The sequence below is a fragment of the Poeciliopsis prolifica genome, unplaced genomic scaffold (assembly GCF_027474105.1).
Source record: "Poeciliopsis prolifica strain line A6 unplaced genomic scaffold, Auburn_PproV2 SCAFFOLD013, whole genome shotgun sequence".
Classification (NCBI taxonomy): Eukaryota; Metazoa; Chordata; class Actinopteri; order Cyprinodontiformes; family Poeciliidae; genus Poeciliopsis; species Poeciliopsis prolifica.
The window spans coordinates 4,037,100-4,058,917 of NW_026562388.1; the positions used below are offsets into that span (position 1 = coordinate 4,037,100).

The 21,818-nt window shown below is 40.5% G+C and overlaps 2 protein-coding genes across 3 annotated transcripts in view; both read left to right on the forward strand.

Annotated features, from left to right (window-relative positions):
* The window catches only part of hs6st1a (heparan sulfate 6-O-sulfotransferase 1a), a 69,629-nt gene extending 53,542 nt beyond the window's left edge, over positions 1 to 16,087 (forward strand). Inside the window, exons 2-4 of the mRNA XM_055038097.1 lie at positions 7,235 to 7,457; positions 8,943 to 9,191; positions 11,511 to 16,087. Coding sequence (XP_054894072.1) covers positions 7,235 to 7,457; positions 8,943 to 9,191; positions 11,511 to 11,846 — 808 coding nt within the window. The 3' untranslated portion in view covers positions 11,847 to 16,087. The remainder of the gene's footprint in view (positions 1 to 7,234; positions 7,458 to 8,942; positions 9,192 to 11,510) is intronic.
* A 5,109-nt stretch (positions 16,088 to 21,196) lies between these two features.
* The window catches only part of uggt1 (UDP-glucose glycoprotein glucosyltransferase 1), a 29,964-nt gene continuing 29,342 nt past the window's right edge, over positions 21,197 to 21,818 (forward strand). For both annotated transcript variants that reach the window (XM_055038516.1, XM_055038517.1), the window contains exon 1: positions 21,197 to 21,251. In XM_055038516.1, the coding sequence (XP_054894491.1) occupies positions 21,221 to 21,251 (31 nt within the window). In that variant the 5' untranslated portion in view covers positions 21,197 to 21,220. The remainder of the gene's footprint in view (positions 21,252 to 21,818) is intronic.

Below are 21,818 nucleotides of genomic sequence, written 5' to 3' on the forward strand. Positions count from 1 at the left end.
TATTTGAAAGATTCTTGCAGTGGCGCACATTGATACCCATTTTAATTAACGTTGGTTGGATGAAACAGATTACTTAACCTTAAAGCCTTCCTGCTTTCAGCTAGAACATGAAAAATGTTCACTGCTGTCCTCATGTGTAACCAGAACATCGCTCTGCTTATGCCCATTTGGATCTACCTACTTCATCACAACATTGACTCCTCTCACTCCTAGTCCCTCTAACTCCTTGTCTGTCTTTTGCTCCCGTCTGTTATAGCATGTCTTCAATGCTTTACGTCCACATAACAAAGACAGCCAGTCTGGATCCTGAGGCTGTTATTGATCAGATAACAAACAGAGAGGCGATGCATCTAGGTAGACCTAGTTAGAGAACACAGCTGATCTGGACGACTTGTTTCTGTCTGTCTCAGGAGATCGTTGTGAGGCAGAGCTGCTCAGGATGCTCAGGATGAAATATATTCAGAGGAAAGGACACAGAAGTGGGAAGGAGGTCAGAGTGTGAGGTTTGGTGATGAGGGGTCATTTTCACAGAGATGGTGGATATTTGTACTCTCTTAGCTGGTGTGTTGACGGCAAATAGAGAAAAGAGGAAGGATTTTGCTACAGTCTGCCAGCGTTGTAGTCAAGACCAAGACCAGAGTGTATCAAGACCGAGAGAAGACCAAGACTTTTAGGGTCCGAGATCAAGTCAAGGGGACGAAGATCAGCGCCCTGCACTACATGACACAATAAAATGTCAAATATGATCAAAATTGCTAATCAAATTGATTTGAAAGAGCATACAGACAGGAGGAGCATGCTCTCATAAAGTGGCAGCCAGTGCAGTTGGTCTTAAAATAAAATCCAGATCAGCAACTGAGACCAAATGAGGTCGAGTCCGAGACGAGACAGACCATCAAAAAATGGTCTTAGACCAAAACCGGTCTCGAGTACAACAACACTGCTTTTTGCTGAGCTTCATGTTCTGACACGTTGCCCATTTTCTCCTAACATTCTGTTGCATACTTTGGATTCATCTGAGCCTCAGAAAACAGGGTGGAGACATACAAGTCCTAAAACCCCAATAAGGAGACTTCACTCACAAATTGGGTTGGGGCTTGTTTACAGTCTGATTCTAATTTAACGGATTTCTCAATGGAGATGTTTGAGCAGTTTTCCCACAGTGGCACTGAATCTCATAATTGTCATTATTCTCAGTTTCCAGAGATATTTTTAGCATATTTCTGTAAAAATCATTCAACCTGTTTTCTCTGGACTTTAGTTTCTTCCACTTGTATTGCATGATTGCTCTCCCCCTCTCTGCAAATGTCATTGTTTAAACCTTTTGTATTCAGGTGACAAACCTGTATCTTCCTCATTGCTTTTTTCTTCTTTTCTTTTCCTGTTTTGATTGAGTCCAGGTTCCATTTTTAGAGGCGGGAAAAAAAATCTATTTTGTCGAGCAGATCTGGTTTCAACAAACATCCGTGGACTATTAATAAATCATAGCTGCTCTGCACAGCGGGGTGCAGTTGGCGCCTCTGTTTTTGTGTGTCTGGGTGCTTACATGAGAATGTGTACAAGCCATAACCTTTTATTTAAGGTCTCTAATTTATTTTTTTTTTCCTCCTGAGTTGCCTTAGGAAACATAGATTTTTCTGTCTCTAGTGTATTGCAGCTCTTAACCAGCAGCTGTGCTTCCTTTGGTTCTCTTGTTGCTTCTTGTGAAGCTACACTTAGTTTAAAAATAGGAACTATTTTATGTAAAATTGACTCAATTTGAATATTTATTGAACCACGTTAGTTATGGCTCCAGACTTTTGGTTCAAATGTAAGACGAAGCTTTGACGGACTGAAGAAGGTCTAACGAGTGAAGGTGAAAGATTTAAGGAGGAGGGAAGTGAGGTTAAAGAGACGTGGTAAAACTGGTGATTTGTGGCCCACAGGAAACTGGCTCATTTTCTCCAGACACTCTGGGACCACAACACCACCAGCTGCTGTGTGTTTCCTCTTGATAACGCTGAGACACATCACATAAACATGGTCCTTGTAAAATATGAGCTGCATTGGCATTAAAAGGCTGGTCATGGCAATTTTTGTGTTAAAGCTTTTGCCGTTTATGTTTATGGTGTTTACAGACAGGTGCTGTCTGTAACGTTGCGATGAATGGAGAGCGATTCAGTGCATGGGAAGGCTTTGTTTAATCCGCCCTTTGTGATCACAATTTTTTTTTAAACAAAATCATAATAAAGTTCCCAGCCAAAAATAAAGCAAGAACATCCAATGAATTCATTTAGGAAAGTCTGAGTTTGACAAACAGCGACAATTTTTATGAAATATGGCTCCCGGTGCATATGAAATTTAATGCAAATTGCAGGTATGAAAAATTATCTAACAGTTTCGACAGCTGCATATAGTTCTATAAAATATCTATTTAGAGCATGTTTCTGGTGGTTAAACACATAATGAGAAAATAAAATCTTGACTTTCATTACATGCCAGATCTGTCTCCAGTATCTAACTAAACTAAACCTCAACCAGTTTTCAAAATTAAAAAGTCTCACTTTTTAATGGGTAACATAAACATTAAGTTAACAATTCAAATCCTCGTTTTATCCAGTGATAAAACGGTATTCTGATTGACCTTAAAAATAAAGTTTATTTACTCCTTAAAGCTTTAATTTAGTTTGGCTATTGCAGAAGTGGATTCAAAATGACAAACTGCTAGTGATGAAAAGTGATAGCTGGTTGCCCTTCAAAATAAAGGCCCATTATTTCATAGTTGGATTGTATAGGTAGAAAGTCAACCAGTGACTGGTCGAAACTAAATCTGATGTTTATTGGGTCAGAACCAGTATTTTAAAATGCCATGTGGTGTTTAAACTCCATCATTACTATTATGTTTTAAAAATAAAATCTCAGATTTCATTTGATCAAATCTGATTTTTCATTTTAATCCATTTTTTCTTGTCTTAAAAATAAATTACATTAGAGAAAAATTATTTTCAAAAACTGGATTTTATTTTAATCATCCCTAATTTGACTTGACCTGAACTCAAATAGATTGGTGTAAAACACACTTGTCAAAAAAAATGGATGGCTTTGGGCTGACTGGGCTCTATGAAACCCACGGAAAAAAGAGATTTTTCAAAAAGGAAATCTTCAAAAACAGACAATTGCTAGAAACAATTTAAGTCCCAGCCCTACGCACCAACAAAACTTCTTCAGCAATTTTTATAGTATTTAAATTTTTTTTGACATTTATTAATGCTGATGATGTAAGAAGCAAAGCACAAAAGGCACTTATTCTCACTTTTTTACAACACATAGAGAGAAGGAGGGCAAAAAGCAAAGACATTGAGGCGACTGCATGTTTGTTTGTTTGTTTGTTTGTTTGGGGGTTTTTTCTTTCTCTTTTGCTCCAAATAGCACCATGACACGCTTACACTGTCGGTGCCAAATTCATTAAAAATGATCAACAGGCAGAATAGAAAAGGTGAGACAAAAGCAAAAACAGTTGTCTTCTCTGCTCTGCTTGGCAGTACTCCAGACAATAGCCTCATACCACCTAAACAAAGATTTGATTTTGTTTCTTTTGAGCTCCCTCACACAATTAGTCTGATGGGTTGAATCAATAAGCCAATGACTGCACTCTTTTGATATTTGATGTGTGAGGTTTTATGCTGCTCTCCTACTCTGCGTTTATTTAGTTTACTCATTCATGTTTTTTCTTGGGAGACTTAATGAAAAATGTACGGCACGTAAATATGTACGGCACGTAAATATAGTCTGGGAGAGGGCGATGCAGGGTGCTGTGCCCCGACTGCAAATTCCCGTACTCAGCCAGACGCTGATGTTCCGAAATGTGTACAGTGAGACTCAAAGAGCGCTGCGTATTAGCTTTGAGGTTAAATTGACAGGCAAGATCACCTGTCGTCGTGGTAAAATATCTGCTGTAACGCTCCGCTGCCTTTCAAGGAGGAAATGTGTGTGTGTTTGAGTGATTGGGAGCAGACTTTCCTGGTGAGCGAGTGGATGTTTGTGGGCTAAAACCTCATTACAAAGGGATCTACGTCCAAGGCCAGACGTTTAGATCTTTCCCAGGCGAGAAAGCCTCCACGACACCGGCTATGCAGTCTGTCTGACCCAGCAGACACTGCGGGGAGGCTCTCTTGCTTGCGTGTGTGTGTGTGAGTGGGTTTGCGTGCATGTTATTTATTTATTTTGTGTGGTAATATGCCTGAGCCTTCATTATAGTGAGAGCCATAACTTTGATAAATCACTTGGGCTCGGGGCCCTCACTACTTTCACAGTATTAGAAAAAAACTAATTGAAATTCTCTTCCGCCGCCTCCTTCGTACTTTTTCTTTTTCCTGTCTTCCTTTCTGTTTTTTACCCTCTCTCTCTCTCTTTCTTTCTTCCAGTCTGTGTAGCAAGGCCCAAACAGCACCATGATTTTTTTTCTTCTTCTCTTTTTGTGGAATGGGAGCCAAGAGGGGGGAAATGTCATCACTGATTTAATAGGCGTATTCTTGCTCTGAAACCCACAGCAGGCTCATGAACTGGCACACAAACACACACTGCACTCTGGGGAGTGTTAAGAATGCTGATAATGTCATCATAGGAATCTCCATAATGTTCCCCCGCTCTCCTGCAGGCTCTGGTTCGGCTGGCCTTTTTTTATTTTTATTTTTTTATTAGACATGGAGAGGAAGGGGGTAGTAGGATGGGATTTTAGGTTTAGTTTGATGGGATTTGGAGTTTGGAAACTCGTATCTATGGTCGGGGATTGAGGGTCTGTCTAGGCTGGTTGTCCGGGATCTCCCAGCTGCCACCGGATTGAAGCTTTAGTCGTTTTATTGTCCGTGATCCCCCTGCAGCTACTTCATTTGTTTCATTTGCATGGATCAAACCTTCTCTCATGCCAAATCAGGTTGGGGTTTATTTTGCTGCCGCTCGAGCTGCCAGGAAAAGCTCAGACCAGGATCTACCCAATCTTTCTTTTCTCTCAATACCGAGAAACGGCTACTCTTTGCGTGTCACTGCTTTTCTGCTTTTTCACATTTCGTCACTTTCCAACCTTAAACATCATTGCATTTTTCTATGGATTTTCAGGGAGAGACCAACACAAAGTCATACATGTGGAGTTTCAGTCCACATACAAAATCCAGTGCAACCAGTTGCTTGCTGGAAGTCACCTATTTAGTAAGCAGAGTTCAGGTTCTGACATGTCTTTGGGTGGCCAGATCATAACATGAAGATGATCCATCCTGAAATGTATAAACCAAGCTTACCTATTTAAAACAAATAAACCAAATGATAATAACTCACCTTCCAAACTAAAAATTAACAGGAGCAAACTAGGATTACAATAAAAGGCACTCCACCCTTGCAAACTCCTTAATGTGGCATTCAGCCTTGCAGGTGTACACAGACAAAGGTGTGGCTGGTTGGGATGAGCAGAAGACCAAAACGAGGATATGTTGATATGAATAACAATTACCTGTGTATCTATGAATCTTCTGTTTATGCAAGAACCGTAAGAAGACAATTGTTGCCAAAAGAACCTCATGAACAGTTCACTTTCAGGCGAGACTAATCACACATCCACAATGTTATGATTGTGAATGTGGGACTATTGTAAAGAATATTCATGTTTTAGGATGACCTACTCAAAGTCTAAGCCTTAATAGCCTGTTGTAGGACTTGAAACTGTGTTTCTGATAAATCTGAATGAACCTTGAGTTATACTCCAAACATAATGAACTCAGTTTTAGTTACCAGATGTAGAACCTGGTAAACACTTGCAATGATTATCAATTGTAAAACTTAACAAACCATGAATGACTTTCAATCCGATTCCGTAGTTATTGCATCCAGAATACGTTAAATTCTGTGGTCGTAATGCAACAAAGTGTGAAGACGTCCAAGGTCATGTAGAGTCTGTCTGTTTATGTGAGGAGGAGGACTTCTTGTATAAGCCAACATACTACATCCGAGTCCTGTTTGCACAAAAAAATTTCCTCTGCAAACATTCCTCTGACGTGTTGCGTGCAGGGAAGGAGGGCAGCGTCTTCCTGGCCTGCGTCCTTTGCCCAGAAAAGTCATACTCAAACATGACTTTAATGCACATTAAAGTTCTACGTCGTTAATGAGGATGCGTTGACTGATTGGACTGCAGTAATTAGCGTGCATGTTGGGACCTGGAAAGGTCTCCACTCGAGTGGGAGTGTCCACCCTCCAGAGAGATATCAAGGCCTTTCCACGCACCATTATTTCTCACACATACACCACGCCAGTGTGAAGCAGGAGGAAGGGTGTTGGAGACACCGAGCCTTGCAGCCTGGAGATGCAAAGGCTGCAGAGGGAAGTGTGCTCATGCCAGCAACTGTCTGTTTCCTGCACGGTGTGGTTCTCGGATACCGAGTCGATCAACTATGTCCTCTTTCTCCTTCTCCTCCTCCACTTCCTGCTCATTTTCACTTCCACTTCCTGTCTTCTAGACACACACTTTTTCTGCATCAGAAAGCAGTTTCTGCTAAATAAACATAACATATGGGGACCTCAGTCTCTCATTGGATTGGAGGGAAATGAACTTTCAATGTAAACTCTTGCAAACAGTGCCTCCACATGGCTAATGGTGGAATTACATCTGTTTTTGTGGCAGAAGTTTCTGTGATTTTTGTAGTTTTAACTTAATTTGTTGAAACTGCGTAATTCAATAAAATTGAGAAACTGATCAAATTCAGAATGACTTTATTGATTCCAAAGGGAAGTTAAAAGTTGTTGTGACTCATATAATTAAAGAGTTATTGTAGAAGGTGATGGCTGTGGCCAGGAGGGATCTCTGTAGAGGTCTGTAATGCATTGAATTTGAAGAAGCCTCTGACTCAAGACACTTTGTTTATAAAAGTCTCATGAAGAAGATGGTGAGAGTTGTTTATAAGTTTCCCAATTTTTAAGTAAAATCCTTCTTCTCTTCACTTTTCTGGTCAAGTTTGGTTGTCTTTATGATCAGAATCATCCAATCCTGACATTCAGAAAAGTCTGGGATTTAAGGTTTTACATTTTCAAACTTTTTTCTTGTAATATTTTCTAAATGCTGCATTTAGAGTTCAATGTTTAAACTTTAAACATTTTTCATAAAAGTTGTGTAGCTGGATGTCTTTCACATCACTTTCAGTGTTTTATGAAAATCAATTCTTACCTGTGTCTTCCCCCCTTCCATCTTTCCTTCCTTTTTGTCACCAAACAGGAAGTTTTACTACATCACTCTGCTGAGGGACCCCGTGTCCCGCTACCTCAGCGAGTGGAGGCACGTGCAGCGGGGAGCCACGTGGAAAACCTCCCTGCACATGTGTGACGGCCGAACCCCGACACCCGAGGAGCTGCCTTCCTGCTACGAAGGCTCCGACTGGTCAGGGTGCACGCTGCAGCAGTTCATGGACTGTCCGTACAACCTGGCCAACAACAGACAGGTACGCAGCAATTAGCTCACGTATAATAAAACGACGCAAAGAATAAAACAATTCAAACAAACACGGTACAGGCTGAGCTCCAGGAGGTGGGAGTTGTTGCATGATTTATGACCTGCTCGCCTGCACCTGCAGCTGGTTTCACTTCAAGATGATGTCACAGGAAATGAGCTTTTCTCAGGAAAATTAGATTATGTGTTGAATATTCTTAAAAAAGGAAATTTGATCTTTAGTTTGAGTTTTTTTCTTCTCTTTCCTAAAAAAAAAAAGGCTTGTGTAATGTATAAAACACACACTCTCACACACCTTGGCAGACATTTTCCCTTCAGCCATAGAAGCAGCAAATTCATGCTGTTTTTTTTTTCCTTGTACCATTTCTGTCTCCCACCTCATTGTGTTGCCCAGCTTATTTTATCTGCACCTGGGGGGGTTATTAAGCCTCCTGTGACTTTCATCCGCACCATACACCCGACGCATCTTATTGAACCTGTAGGCTAAGGTGTACATGATGTTGTCAGCTGGACTTTTTCTCATTTGTCTATTTTGCAATATGTACTAAATGCGCTTGATTTTGAAATGAAGAGCGCTTTCTGGGGTAGTTGAACTAAAGATATTACATAATAGCCAACTGGGAAAAAAAGCACACTTGCTTTTAAAAATATTTTACAAGAAAAATATGAAAAGTGGGGTATGTTCATTCAGATCCCCATTACTCTGACACCTAAATGAAATCCAATACAACTAGTTGCCTTCAAAAAAATAACCTGTTATAAAACAACATGTGTGTAATTTAAATTCTAAATGCAGATGTTCAAAGAATGATTCAGAGAACAATAGTAAACAAACAGAAGCAAGACGACATAAGTTGTTCATCAGAAAACATCCACCTAAAATAACAGGCTGAGCAATGACCGTATCAATCAGAAGAGGCTCGTTGGGTCTCTGGAGGAGATGCAGAGATTCATTGCTCATGTTGAAAAGCCTGTTTATAGAACAGCATTTTGTTATAGAACAGCTGTTTATAGAAAAGAGAGCCGTAAGTCTTGTTTCTAGTTTGCTACGATCTATGTGGGGAAAACAGTAAATCTGATAAATTAGTTCCTTGTAGGTGAGAGTAGCATTTTTACAAAATGCCACATTTTGTAAAAATGTGGCATTAGTAAAAAATTAGTAGTTTTGCTAAACTTTCTGGAATAACTTACAGTACAGCTTTTGCATTTTGTTGGCCATTTTGGGCTGCCGTACAATTTGGCTACCATGCTAAATATGAAAAAATATAATTTGTATTTTGTCTCTTCACAATAACAAATTGTGCAGGACAAGAAATTGTCCCAGAAGCTGTGATAAACTTTAACATTGCATCATGCTCTGGGAATGCCTTTTTGCAGCAGCAATGAGGAAAGCTGGTCAGATGTGATAGAAGTTATGGTGCTAAGTAACTGTTTTCAGGGTGAAAGTTCATCCATGAATCTGCTTCCCGGCCCACAGGTCCGCATGTTGGCCGACTTGAGCCTGGTCGGCTGCTACAACATGTCCACGGTTCCAGAGAAGAAGAGGGCCCAGCTGCTGCTAGAGTCGGCCAAGAAGAACCTGCGAGACATGGCCTTCTTCGGACTCACAGAGTACCAGAGGAAAACGCAGTTCCTCTTTGAACGAACCTTCAGGTTGCGCTTCATCAGGCCTTTCATGCAGTACAACAGCACCCGGGCTGCAGGGGTGGACCTGGACAACGCTACGGTCAGTGCCACCAATACATTATCAATACCAACCGGCGTAAATACTCTCTTTGAACTGCTTTCTGCCACACTTTATTTCCAAAGGAAGTCGCATTTATTTACCTCATTTAATTACTGCGATTATAACAGCACAGTCTGCGTTTTGAGATTAAATCAGGTATTCCTTTCATTTGAGTTGCTCTTAAAGAAGAAAGTAAATATTCTCAGAAAAACATGAAAACGTATCCTTGAAGAGGAGATGAATGCAGAAAAGTCTGAATGGGAAAACAGAAGGTAAACACTGGTCGCGAATCGCTGTGAAACGGACTGAGATAACTTTAACTGTTTAAAAGACATCAGCTTCAAACCAGTTCTTCACACTTTGATTGGCCCAGTGTGGGAGTTCTTAAGCTCAATTTCTCTGCAAAAAAACAGAGAGAGAGAAAAAAAACCTACCTCCGGTACACTGCAGCGTGGTGATTTAAACATCAAACCGGGCTGCTCAGAGAGAATAAAATATGCACAGCTGCCAGACTCAAAAGGTGGACCAATGGTTTGAATAAAAGGGAGAAAAATCTCATTGTAGTGGTTTGGAGCAGGGCATGTGGGGAGTCTGCATGTGGTATATTTTTGTTAAAAATTGTTTTTAAAATTAGCATTTCTATGAGATCTAATTTCAGAGACCATTGTGTGAAACAGACAGCTCTCAAATAACTAGGCTGCAGATTTAAAAAATATATATATTTCTCCTAAACTCTTTTGTGAATCCGTGAAAAGTGCACGCCTACCCATCATGAGTTCAAGGTCCATGCGAGGCTTGGCTGATTGAACCTTGTTTCTAGATGATTTGATTCCCTCTCACTGACGGATGAAGACTTTGACTCCTTAAAGCCATCTGGGTTCGCATCAGCGTCCTTCATGCTGCAATCCAAAGCTCTAATTTCCAAACATGGACGCAACATGTCGCCTCCCTCTGTTTTCACACATATTACTTGTAAATCACATCTCGCAGCTGATCAGAGATTTCAAAGGGATTCTCTTAATTAAACACATTTCTCCCTCTGTATTTGATTTACGCACGACTAAGGGCACATTCCAGTAAAGCCAGCTGCATCACACAAGCTAACATGATCGTGTTTCTGTTGTTTTTACATTGCCAGTACAATCTTTTTGAGTTTCATCTTTAGCTCAAAAAATTAAGACAATAAACTTGATTGTCGGCCTGGAGTTGTCCCTTACATTGGAGGAAGTTGATTTGAACTTATTACTAATTGCTGAAGTCATAGTTGGGACTGGAGACACGACTTGAATTTTCCCCTCAGACTTGATACGTTACTTAAACTTAGCATTATAAGACTTGAGACCATGTCTCTTAAACACAAGAGAAATGGAGCAAAATTACCTGAACCTTGACTTGAACATTTGCCTCAATGATTCACAACTCACTTTGCCCTTTAAATGCTAATAGCCTGACCTGGCCTTGGGGTGAAAAACAGACTTGGCTTGGTCTTGTCCCTCAAAGTCTTGGGACTTGCCAGTCCAAGGCTCAAAGACTTCACATGAACTTGCCTCTTGAACACTTCAGACTTAGGAATAAAAACTTGAGTCTTAGCTTGAGCCTACCCTTCCAGGACTTGTATTTTGCCCCTCAAAGACTCAACTTGGAAGTGTCTTTAATAGGCCAAATCCTTCATTTGGAGTTGGAACTAAAGATTTTCGATTCTGTTTAGACATGTCCCTCAAATACTTGATGATTGACTTGGATTTGCCACTCAAAGAACTTGGACATGCCCCATGGACATGGGATAAGAAACATAAGAGTTGCCTTGGACTTTACTCTCAATAAAGAATATATGACCTTAAGATTTGCTTTGAATAATATGACTTAACATTTCTGCGTATCAGTCCCTCCTTTTTAAAGTTTTTATACTCCAGCTTTTAGAATTTTTTTAGTCATTTTGAGAAGTTATTTACACAAGTGTATTGGAATGTGTAAGAGACACATTTCAAAACATGTCATTTTATTAGATTTTAATTTACATTGTTTCTAATGTAAAATGTAGAAGAATATCACAAGACATGAGCACTAATGAACAATATAATAAACTAGTGAATTTAAACTGTCTTCAGTTCATTTGTGTTGTTTTTATCTCAAATGTCATGCAGGAAAAACTTGAAAACTTACCTTGGAAATGCTTGAAAAGTGGTTGGATGTTACTTTGGGGGGAAAAAGTGTACAAACCCTGGTTTCATCTTTTTTACTGGATTTTCTCTTCCACCTTTTAAGGTCGTGTCTGTCTGTGATCTGGCATTAAATGGCGACCTTGTCTCTCCTGTACAGGTGCAGCGCATAGAGGAGCTGAACGAGCTGGATATGGAGCTCTACGACTACGCCAAGGACCTGTTCCAGCAGCGCTACCAGTACACCCGGCAGCAGGAGCGATGGCAGCAGCGCATCAAGAACCACATGCAACAGAGTCACCAGGGCCTTGGCCTGAGCGTCGGCCTGTGGCCCTCCCGCGGCCAAGCTAGCTCACAATCAACACTGGAGGAGGGGGACAGGGAGAGGGGCGAGAGGGAGGAGCGGGAGGACGGAGAGGAAGGGGGCAGAACGGAGGAGGCAGGCGCCAGGCTTCCCACTGAGGACTACATGAACCAGATCATCAAACGCTGGTAGCAACAGAACGAGAACAAACGACAGACATGCATACATAATGTGAAAGTCAAGCACACACACACATACACACACTGAGAGAGAGAGAGAGAGAGGTGCATCTGCGGAAAGCTCCGCCTCCTTCAAAGACCACAACCAAGCGCAGGGTACCGCAGATCTGGGCCGCGAGACTCGCAGTCTTGGGAGGGTTGCTATAGCAACCGGAGGCTGATAGCTTGCATCAACTCTCATTATTGAGGTTCGCCCAGTTATCGGCGCCTGCTTGCCCTTTCGCCTCCCTGCCACATCTCCTCATGTCTTTGTCACTGCTATCATCGTTACTTCCTGAGCGGAGGGAGAGCAGAACATTTTTAGAAGTTGCTGACAACGTCCCAGCTTTCTCCTCCCGCGTCTCTCGCCCCCTCTGCGGCCCGGCGACGGGGAGCGGAGCACGAGGAAAGGAAAAAAATCAGGTCTGTAAGATTCATGCAATCCTTTGCGGACGCTCCTGTATCAAGAGAAACTGGAAAAGCTCCGAACAAAGGATGAAAAGTACGACAGCGATAACAGACCGAATCAGGGAGCAGAAAAAAAAACAAACCTGCATAAAGTTGTGTACTAAAAACTCTGCGCTTGCATAAAGCACCCATTTCATCCATGAAGCATACATGTGTCCTGCAACAGTCTTCTTCTTATTTTAAAAATGCTTTTATTTTTGTCATGGTCCTTAAGCTTTGTTTAAAAGCAAAATTGTAATAACACTGAGACCAACTTTGCTGCCTAAAGAAAATTCCTTTTCTTTTTTTTATTTTTTAATTGTTTTGTATGTCGAAAAAGAGGATTGGATTGATGAATAATGGACCATAGCCATTACTGAAGCCTCTGCTTCTTTTAGGAAGGGTGTCGCCAGTGTGTCTGATAAAGGTTCCCAAAGCTCCTGTCACTTTAACAAGTTCATTATTTTTGCCTTTTCTCTCCGGTTTTTTTTCTTCTTCTTTCTCTTGGTGCATCTCAGTCCTGCAAAGAAAGACAGCCAATTACAGAACCGGATCTCACATAGGTGCGAAGAAACCAGTGGCAGCGGGGCGGGGTGGAGGGGGCAGCGAGTGAATGTGCTGCGGGTTGCTGCCAGGAACCGTGCAGCGCGAGCGGCAAGCGCTTTGGAAGCCTTAACTCGGACAAAAATGCTTGAAATGGGAGCTGGAGAACTACCGGTCACCATGGCAATGAGAGCTCTTAATGTAGTGGGTGGCATTTTAGCTTCTCTTCCTCTTCTTCTTCTCCTGTCTTTTCTCTTTTTTATGTCTTGACTGCGTGGTAAAAGCAGCCATCTCATGCAAGCCTCTGTCCCACCCTCCTAAAGGGCAAACGTTGCTGTGGTGACCTGCAGCTCGTCGGGGCAAAGAACGGACAGGGTGAGGTAGCAGTGCCTCTGTGTACTTGGATCATAGTCAACATAATTATTGCCAGATATTAAGTCTGCATTGTACTACAGTAATTTCTTTGACTACTTGTGAGTTTGTGAAAGAGTGTGTGTGTGTGTGTGTGTGTGTGTGTGTGTGTGTAAATATAGTGTGTACAGGAAGCCAGTCTGGTGTTTGCCTTTGTAAATAGTGAGAATGACCGACAGAGGATGTTTGTGAACAACTCGTTTCATGACCAATTACCTTGCCGTTTTTTTTTTTTTTTTTTTTTTTGTTCACAGATCACGCTCATGAGAGTCCTTTTCTTGTCTCCTTTCCATGTTTCGGTCGGAACCCACAACTGTAGCTTTACACTATTTCTAATTGTACAGTAAAATGACCAATCTGCACTTTCAATCCAGCTTTCGAACCTCAGCATATCCCCATTTCTGTCAGTCCTGCACCACTCCATGTGCAGACCTTACTGTGAACATAAAGTACATGAAAGAAAATTCTCATATTTTTAAACCGTTTTGCAGGTGCTTGGTCATATCTTCAAAGGTACTTCCGCGGTCCCACAGGGCCCGGCTTGTTTACCTGTACAAAATACATGTTTGCGTGAGGCTGAGTTTCCACGGACTTTTGGGCTGGATGTTGACACGCGGCCGGCAAGCTGGTGTAGCCCCAAGCGTGCGTTTTATTAATCTCTGCGGGAAGGAGATGCTTGAGATATCTTCAAAAATATTTGGAGACAGATCTTATGTTATCCCCCACCCCCTACAAGGTTTGTGTAGGAAACCAATTTTAAGTGAATCATAGACTAAGGCATGAAGGTGAAGGCTGCTGTGCCTTGCAAAAGTAATTACAACTCTTGAACTAAAACCTTTTAAGTTAATTTTGAGGGGAACTTTATGTGATGGAGCAACACAAAGTGGAGCATAATTATGTGAAGACAGAAGAGAGACATGCATTGACTGCAAAAGCAAATATCTTGGTATGCTTGAGAAAAACAAACTTACAAATGACAGAAGGTTGTTTTAAGTCAGAAAATTAAATTAGTCAATAATTTCTTGACATTGAAGAAAAAGTACTATTTCCCCTAGTGGATTATTTTTATTTATACCAAGACATTTTTTCCTTAAGTGAAATAATCTACCTGTGGAACTAATAGTTTTTCATAAATATTAGGGAATTATTGTCTTAACGAGCTTTTATATCCTGCAGAAAAGTTACTTGTAAGTTAGTTTTATCTTATTTCAAACATACTGAGATATTTGCATGAGAAATCAGATTAAAAATACTTGGTAAGACTTTGTGTTCTTGGACTTGTTGAACCCCTTACTTTTCCAATTCTTTCACCTTGAGTCTCATCAGATCAATACATATTTGCATATTCTTCTTTCCTCCACAAACTGTTTCAACTTTGGTCTTTTTTTGACCGGGCCAACATTGCATACATTTGAGCCGAGTCTGGCAGACCGGATCTTTTGTCACTTTCTTTCATCAACGGTTTTCTTCTGGCCAGATTTGTGGAGCACACAAGTGGTCGTAGTTGTCCTGTCAACAGACTATCTGCAGAAAGTGTCCTTTTCCTCTCACTTAATAATTGTGCATTACTTTGAATTGGCCTCGCACATGAAGTTCCCCACATAAAGGTTGAAGTTTGTGTTTGTAATATGACAAACAGAAAAGTTTAAAGAGTGTGAAAACCTTTGCGAGCTGCTGTTGCAAAGGTTAATCTTGTGGGGGGTTTTCCATGTTTTGCTAATGAGAAACGCTTAGAGAACTGCTCGTGAAAAACAAAGTTGTGTGTTTATAGTGAAATAAATGACCTCGACATGTCCACTGCCTGTCTGTGTACATTTGTTTCACGTAAAGCAACAAATACTCTGTTATATGTTGACTCCAAAAGGTATTAAAATGAATAATATTAGGGAAAACCGAGGGGAATGTTAAAGTGTGCTGGAAAGAAGACAGGCTTTTTGCGCGTTGTAATTCAAACTGCATTTAGATGATGGATGCAGGCATCCTGCTTCCTTCGTCTTTGGAAAACATGATGCAACGGGTTTTCTTTTAAAACCCGGACCGTTAATCTCGGCTAATCACCACCGAATCCTGCCTCGGTGGTGTGATCAGCTTGGTTTTAAATCAGGAATGATTCATCATGGGAAGGAGAGAAGAACCAGAGGGATCATGCAAAGTATTAGGACTCATCAATCGCCAGTTTGAACATTTTTGCACAGTTTTAAAGTAATGCAATAGGGAGAGAGAAACGGATATGGGAGAGAGACCCTCACTTTTCATATCAGCTTCCCCGTCTTTGTCTTTTGTCTTTTTTTTTTGGAACTGGAGACTTGAAAACATCGCAGCTTCAGGCATTTTGCCCATAACTTCTAAATCAGAGCCGGGCTGTGTTTGGGCTCCAGTCCAACGTTTGTTAGTGTAGAGCAAAAAGGCAAAAACCCATTCTCCATGTATGGAGGTTTATTTTTGTTTTAAGCGTTCCAGTTTTGAGTGATTGGGGCTTGAATCAAATACTGTCTGTCTGAGTGTGTGCGTGTGTAAAAGAAAAGAAAAGCTTTTTACTGACATCATTCCAGAGAAAATTTATGCTCAAATATATTATTTTGTTTTGTTTATCTCATGTCTTAACGTTGTTTCCTTGGTGACAATAAAGCAAATCATCATCCTACTCTTACAGATGTGTTAAAGAAAGTGTGAAAGGGATTTGTTCTTGTTTTATTTTTTTTAATTGGTGAGCAGTCTCCCAGACTCCCTTATGTATGCATCTTTCTGGGTTTGTTTTCTTATGATTGCAAAACTGAATCATCCAACCACCAATTAAAATATTTCATTTTTACAGACCTGTGTTGTGTGTTTTTATATATATATATATATATATATATCTACAAATATAGATATAAACTGCCAATTATATTGCCAAAAATATTTGTGTTTTGTGACGCTAATTTATATTTTTTTGATGCATCCACTGACTTTTCAAAATAGCTTACGTTCATTCGGATGGGAGGGAGAGCTTCTGTAAACGAAACATCGGCAGTTAAATTGTTTATTGTGGTAAATATTAGTCATCTTATCACAATGATTTTTACAGCTTACATATGACAAGTTATAGTTTGAACTAAGAGTTTTACTATAAAAATTGTTTAAACTGCTGCTTTCAAAAAGACCGGCGTTTGTTTTTTTTTATGAGCTTTTCACAGTAGTTAGTGATACATTTGCAGGTGTAATAAAAACTTACCAATATAAGTATTGTGATTACAGCTAGAAGTTCATATTACCCTTTTCTACTGTGAACATCCATTTTGAAGTCTAGTATGTGGCGTTTGGTGCAGAGGTGGGTAGTAACTAGTTACATTTAGCTGAGTAGCTTTAGAACTAATGCTCTTCTTCCTTCGCCTGTAAGTTTAGGGAAACGCTAATGGGATATTATTTGTGTCAAATTCCTTCTAATTTCAGGTGATTAATTTGTCTCGAGGGTATCAGAGTAAAAGCAAGCTAATTTACCAAATTTGTAGAGATTTTAACTAGTAAGGAAATTAAAACTCACTTGTTTTACTTCCACTTAAACTGAATCGGTCAATACCAGTACAAAAAAAAAAAAAAATTCAGTTTATAATTTTACTATGAAAACGCATCAAAAAAGATCATGAGGTTAGAATTATTTTGTAATGAATGATGTTTTCTGATCTCCTTTGAATATTTGATGGAAGTCACATATGAAACACAGAAAAGATAAAGACGTCTCTATTAAAATATTTTCACCACTCTGTGATTGTTGTGAAAGCCCGTTCAGGAGTTTCACCCCTCGAGTTTCTACGTATTTCCGCTCTTGGCCCAATCTGTTGCTGCCGGAGCATTTCTGCAAACCGGCCACAGGACCATGACCCCGGAAAGCAGCTCGTTCCCGTTTCTAACGACGGCCGGAGTCCTGTCAAAAGTGATCTACGGCCTAATTCGGCCTACAGACGCACCTTGACTACTGAACACTCTCACACACTCACAAATATTCCTCCTTCCTCTGCTGTGACAGGTAAAGGATTGACAACAACACGCTGGGGGGCGAATTTAATCCCCTGTCCTTGGATGCGATGGAGCAAGGTGCAGGCATCTCCCTCCCCATTTCCTCACTTCACCTCATCAAACACCAGCAGCTTCAACTCTGACCCCTGGAGCCAGGGTGGGATGATGATTTACATGGACAGTGACAATAAGATGAAGTGGAGAGAAGATCAGGAATGTGAGGTGATTTGGAATCCAAGAGGGTCTTTATAAAACGATATCTTTTTTGCTCTTGTATATAAAACAGAGTGAAAGGAAAGTGTGGTGCAGCTTCCCTTACTGAATGTGACGGTTTAATCCTCCCCATAGCGCTGGATCATTGTCATTTCAAGTGCAGCTGGGCTAAACAAACAATAGTGGCTCGGCTACCGCAGAAGGATGGACATGTGCCCTCCTGCTAGCATTTGTGAGAAAGCGCTAACTTGTTCCTGCGGGGAAAGGGAGAAGACGGGGGCTGGAATCCAGCTAGGGGTGATTATACAGGCTTTGGCTGCTGTCCATCATCAGGGGGTTAAACTGGTTGAAGCTCCTCTGTGTGGTTCCCATACTCGTTTCATCCAAACAAAGGAACCCCGCTGTTATTATTGCTTATTTCCACCATGGAGTTCTGCTGATAAGGTCACATTAAGTGCCTTCCATGCATGCATCAGAGATGGGCTATTGTTGTGCCGGAGGATTGCCCTCATTGGCGTCACCGCCAATCATGATAGAGACTTAAGCCCTTTTTTGTTTCTGGTTGAGTCATTTCCAACAGATGTCATGGCTTAGCCTTAGACTTTCACAGTCATATGTACAATGTGGATAAATTTCCATACACAAGTAATCTGCAGAGATTCAGCTCACGGTTTTGTTATTTTGTAAATGCATTGGGCAGCAAGAGAGATCAGAGCACTGTGAGGGTGCAGGGTTTTACATCTGCAATGCAATAAATATGATTAAACTGAACATCTGGTGCTTTTATCTTGTCTTCCACTTTGGGTCTGGCTTATCTGTCAGGACAATAGCAAATAATCTCGGGTGACAATATAGTTGAACTACAGAATAAAACCTCTCAGGCAGCACTTTGCAGCGATCTACAGAAGTCCTCAATCACATTAAGGTCTAAAACATATGCTTGTTACATTCGAGTGTGTGTCAATATAAGCTGGGAGCTCATGAAAAGCAGATCTGCAGAAGCACAGACAAAAATATATGATGATGTTTTGGAAATGTAGTTCACCTATAAACTGCAGCTGAGGACTAAACACAAAAATCTTGTTAAATGAGATGTACAAAGTATCCATAACCATGTAGATTTCACACTTTTGTGTTATAGCTGCAATTCTTAGTCAATTTTATTAGGATCCTATGTGATAGATTACCTGAAAGTGCTGCATAGTTGTGAAGAGGAAATACATTGTTTCCTGAACAAGGACATTTTTGTCTATTCTTTGCAAAAATAGCTCAACCTCTAATTGAATTGAAGGCATCTGTGAACATGTTATAAGTTTAGCTTTCAATTAGGTATAAGTCTGGGCTTTGACTGGGCCATTCTAACACATGAACATGCTTTAGGTCATCTTACTGAAAGGACACAATGCTGCCACCATTATGTTTTACTCCAGGGATGATGTCCGTAATGTGATGTTTAGTAACTTTTCTGTCTTGTAGTGCTTTTCCTTTAATGACCAGTCTGCTGTGTTCCCTCGTTTTTATGATGCTAGTTTTCTCTGTTTTAGAACAAACCTCTAAGGCTTTCGAATGTATTTATGCTAGAATTAAATAGCGAAAACAAGGAACCTGTTTTAATAAACTAGGCAATTTCCAATTCCCACAGTTTGGCACCGACCCAAACATTGGGAAGGCCTGGTCTAATTGAAAAAGTGTGTGATTATTTACGCGCTCAAAACAGCAATCGGCCTCTTCTGCAGCTGTATTTAAGACTGGAGCGCAGTGCAGCTCTGAGTTCGGCTGCTGTAATGTGGTGAATTAGCTTCATGTTAGAGACCCCGGCTGACCCCCATTATACAGTCAGGGACACATTTAATTAGCAGCAGCTCACGTGAAACGACAAAATGTATTAATATTAATGGAGGTTTAATTGAGGTCGCTTTGGTCCCCCGTCGAGGCTTTCAACCTCTAAAATGGCTGACGTGTGATAGCGCGAGCAGAGGGAGCCCACAGCCCAGGCTCGCCATTTCGTACGTGACCCCGGAGAAGATGACAACCATCTCCCATAATTCATCTGAAGATGTCACCTTCCTGACAAATGAACAGGCGCCATGGGCAGTGTGTGTGTGAGAGGGTGCTGCAGGCTCCGTTTAGTTATACTTGTGAGGACTTACTGTGATGATTTGGCCCGTCCCTGCAGGGACGCAGCTGACTTTCAAGTTAGTTTACTGTGTGTGTCCAAGCATCTATATGTGGGCTGTCCACATGTTCATGCCAAAATGAAGGTCATGGGCAGCAGGATAATTGATGTTGGTGTTTTTTTTATATAATTTTAAGTCAAACCTTGGAATTGCTCCCTCTGGAGGATCAACTGTCCAATTTAATTTAGGCTACTGAGCAAGTAAATGAAAAAGCAATAGCCATGTCTTTGCACCCTAGGACACAGTCTTCATATCTTCCTTCTTCTTTTTTATTTTCATCAAAACAATGCAACAGGTTGGCAGGAGGCTTGTCGTGTGTCACCAATCTCACCCAGAGGGACTGTCTGCAGGGACTGTCTGTTGAGCAGACTTTAGGAAAGGATGAACAAGGAGATCACAGGTGTTTTTTTGTAAAATGATCTGGATTAATTTTCTGTTTTAAGCCACCTACAAAGCTATTGCTATCTTTAACCCTGGGTATCCTCTTTTTTTCTCTCATGGAACGTAATCCTGGCCCAGCACTTTGTTAATCAGGCTTTCCCCTTTGGATGCTGTGAGAGAACCAAGGAGTGCACAGGGAGAACATGCAAACTCCGTGCAGAAAGACTTCAGGCCAGGATTCAAACCCAGGACCTTCTTGCAGCAATGCAGCAGTGCAACTGCACATATTTCACTTTTAGTTAAACATGAGTCACTTTCACTCTTTATTTAGGTTGAAAACCTAAGTCATCATGCTTGTACCCCATCAACGTTGCATCCAGTCAATCCAGGGTTGGAAGGATCCGTGCGTATTTAGCCCAAGAAAGCCTGGGTGAGAAAAATCAATTGAATTGTTTTCGACCCAGCAGTTTTTAGAGTGTAGTCAGAGAGCAGAAAGGCATCAGCTTATTGAAAGAAAAGTGAACCATGAGACAGCTAATTTCTGCTGTTTGTGCTTCAGAACATACAGACTAAGAAACAATTTATCTAAATCAGTATAGTGTTAGATTGGGGGACTTTCTTTTTCTTTCAAATGCCAGTTGTTTAACTTTTAGTATTTAAAGGTCAAATATTAAAAGAGTGAGAGTTAAATTTGTCTTTATAATGAGGTTCTTAACGAGGTTTTATTCCACTAACCACGACCAAATAACTGGATTTAAAAAGAAAAATCTCATTTTAAGAAAAAAACATTGATAGTATTGATTGAAGCTTCATCAATCAACTCCTGTACCACAATAAGTATAAAAATGCAACACAAAAATACAAAACAAAATGTCTTTAAAACATAACAAAAAAACATGTTTACTTTTTCATACTTGACTTTTAAAATATAGTCTAGATATCTTGAATCCCATTCATTCATGTTAATAAAACACAAATATAAATATTAATATAAATTTTGTTTTTCCCTCTTTTTAAACAGGTGTTTGATTTTTGTTAGTGAATATTACTGATATATTTTAAGAAAGATAATTTTTAAAAATAAAACTTAATACGCTTGCTTATCGCCGCTTCTATTCATTTTGAACAGGCAATGTTTTAGTCACCTAATCCGGATGTGAGGACCCACCCTCTGCGCATCATGGAAACAGGAAGCTACAGAGCCGGCTTCGGTGAGGATAATCAAAGGTTTTAAGCGCTCTGAAGCTAAATGTGACTCTATTTAAGGCTTGTTTTGTGCTCTCATAGAGAAGGTGACCAAGCGTGTTTTCACAGAAACAGAAAAATATGGTTTTCCTTTTATGTAGGAGGAGTTTATATTGTTGTCTGTCCGTTTACAACCAGGCTGCGTTAACTCATTGAGATTTCCTTCCACTCTAGTTGTTGCTATACATGTCTCTAAAACGTCCAGTGTTGTCTAATTTTAACAAGTGGCTTGCTATTAGTTGTACCGTAACATCTTTTGGGCGCTTGAGGATCTTGAAGCTTATTGGACAGAGTAGCCACGCTGAAGGTGCTTATTGGACGGAGTTCAGGAAGCTTTTTATTTACTTACGATATATCCCTGCAGGTGCACGGCGTCTTATTCTGATATCTGTCAAAATGAGTAGTAAGCCAGTTATTAACTGGATCCAATTCACTTATGTTCCTGCCTTCTAAGTAGCTGCCTTACCTTCTGTTTTATAAATTGTGTTTAAGTGAATGTTTGGTTTAATGTCCTCTGCTTGCTCCTGGTTTCG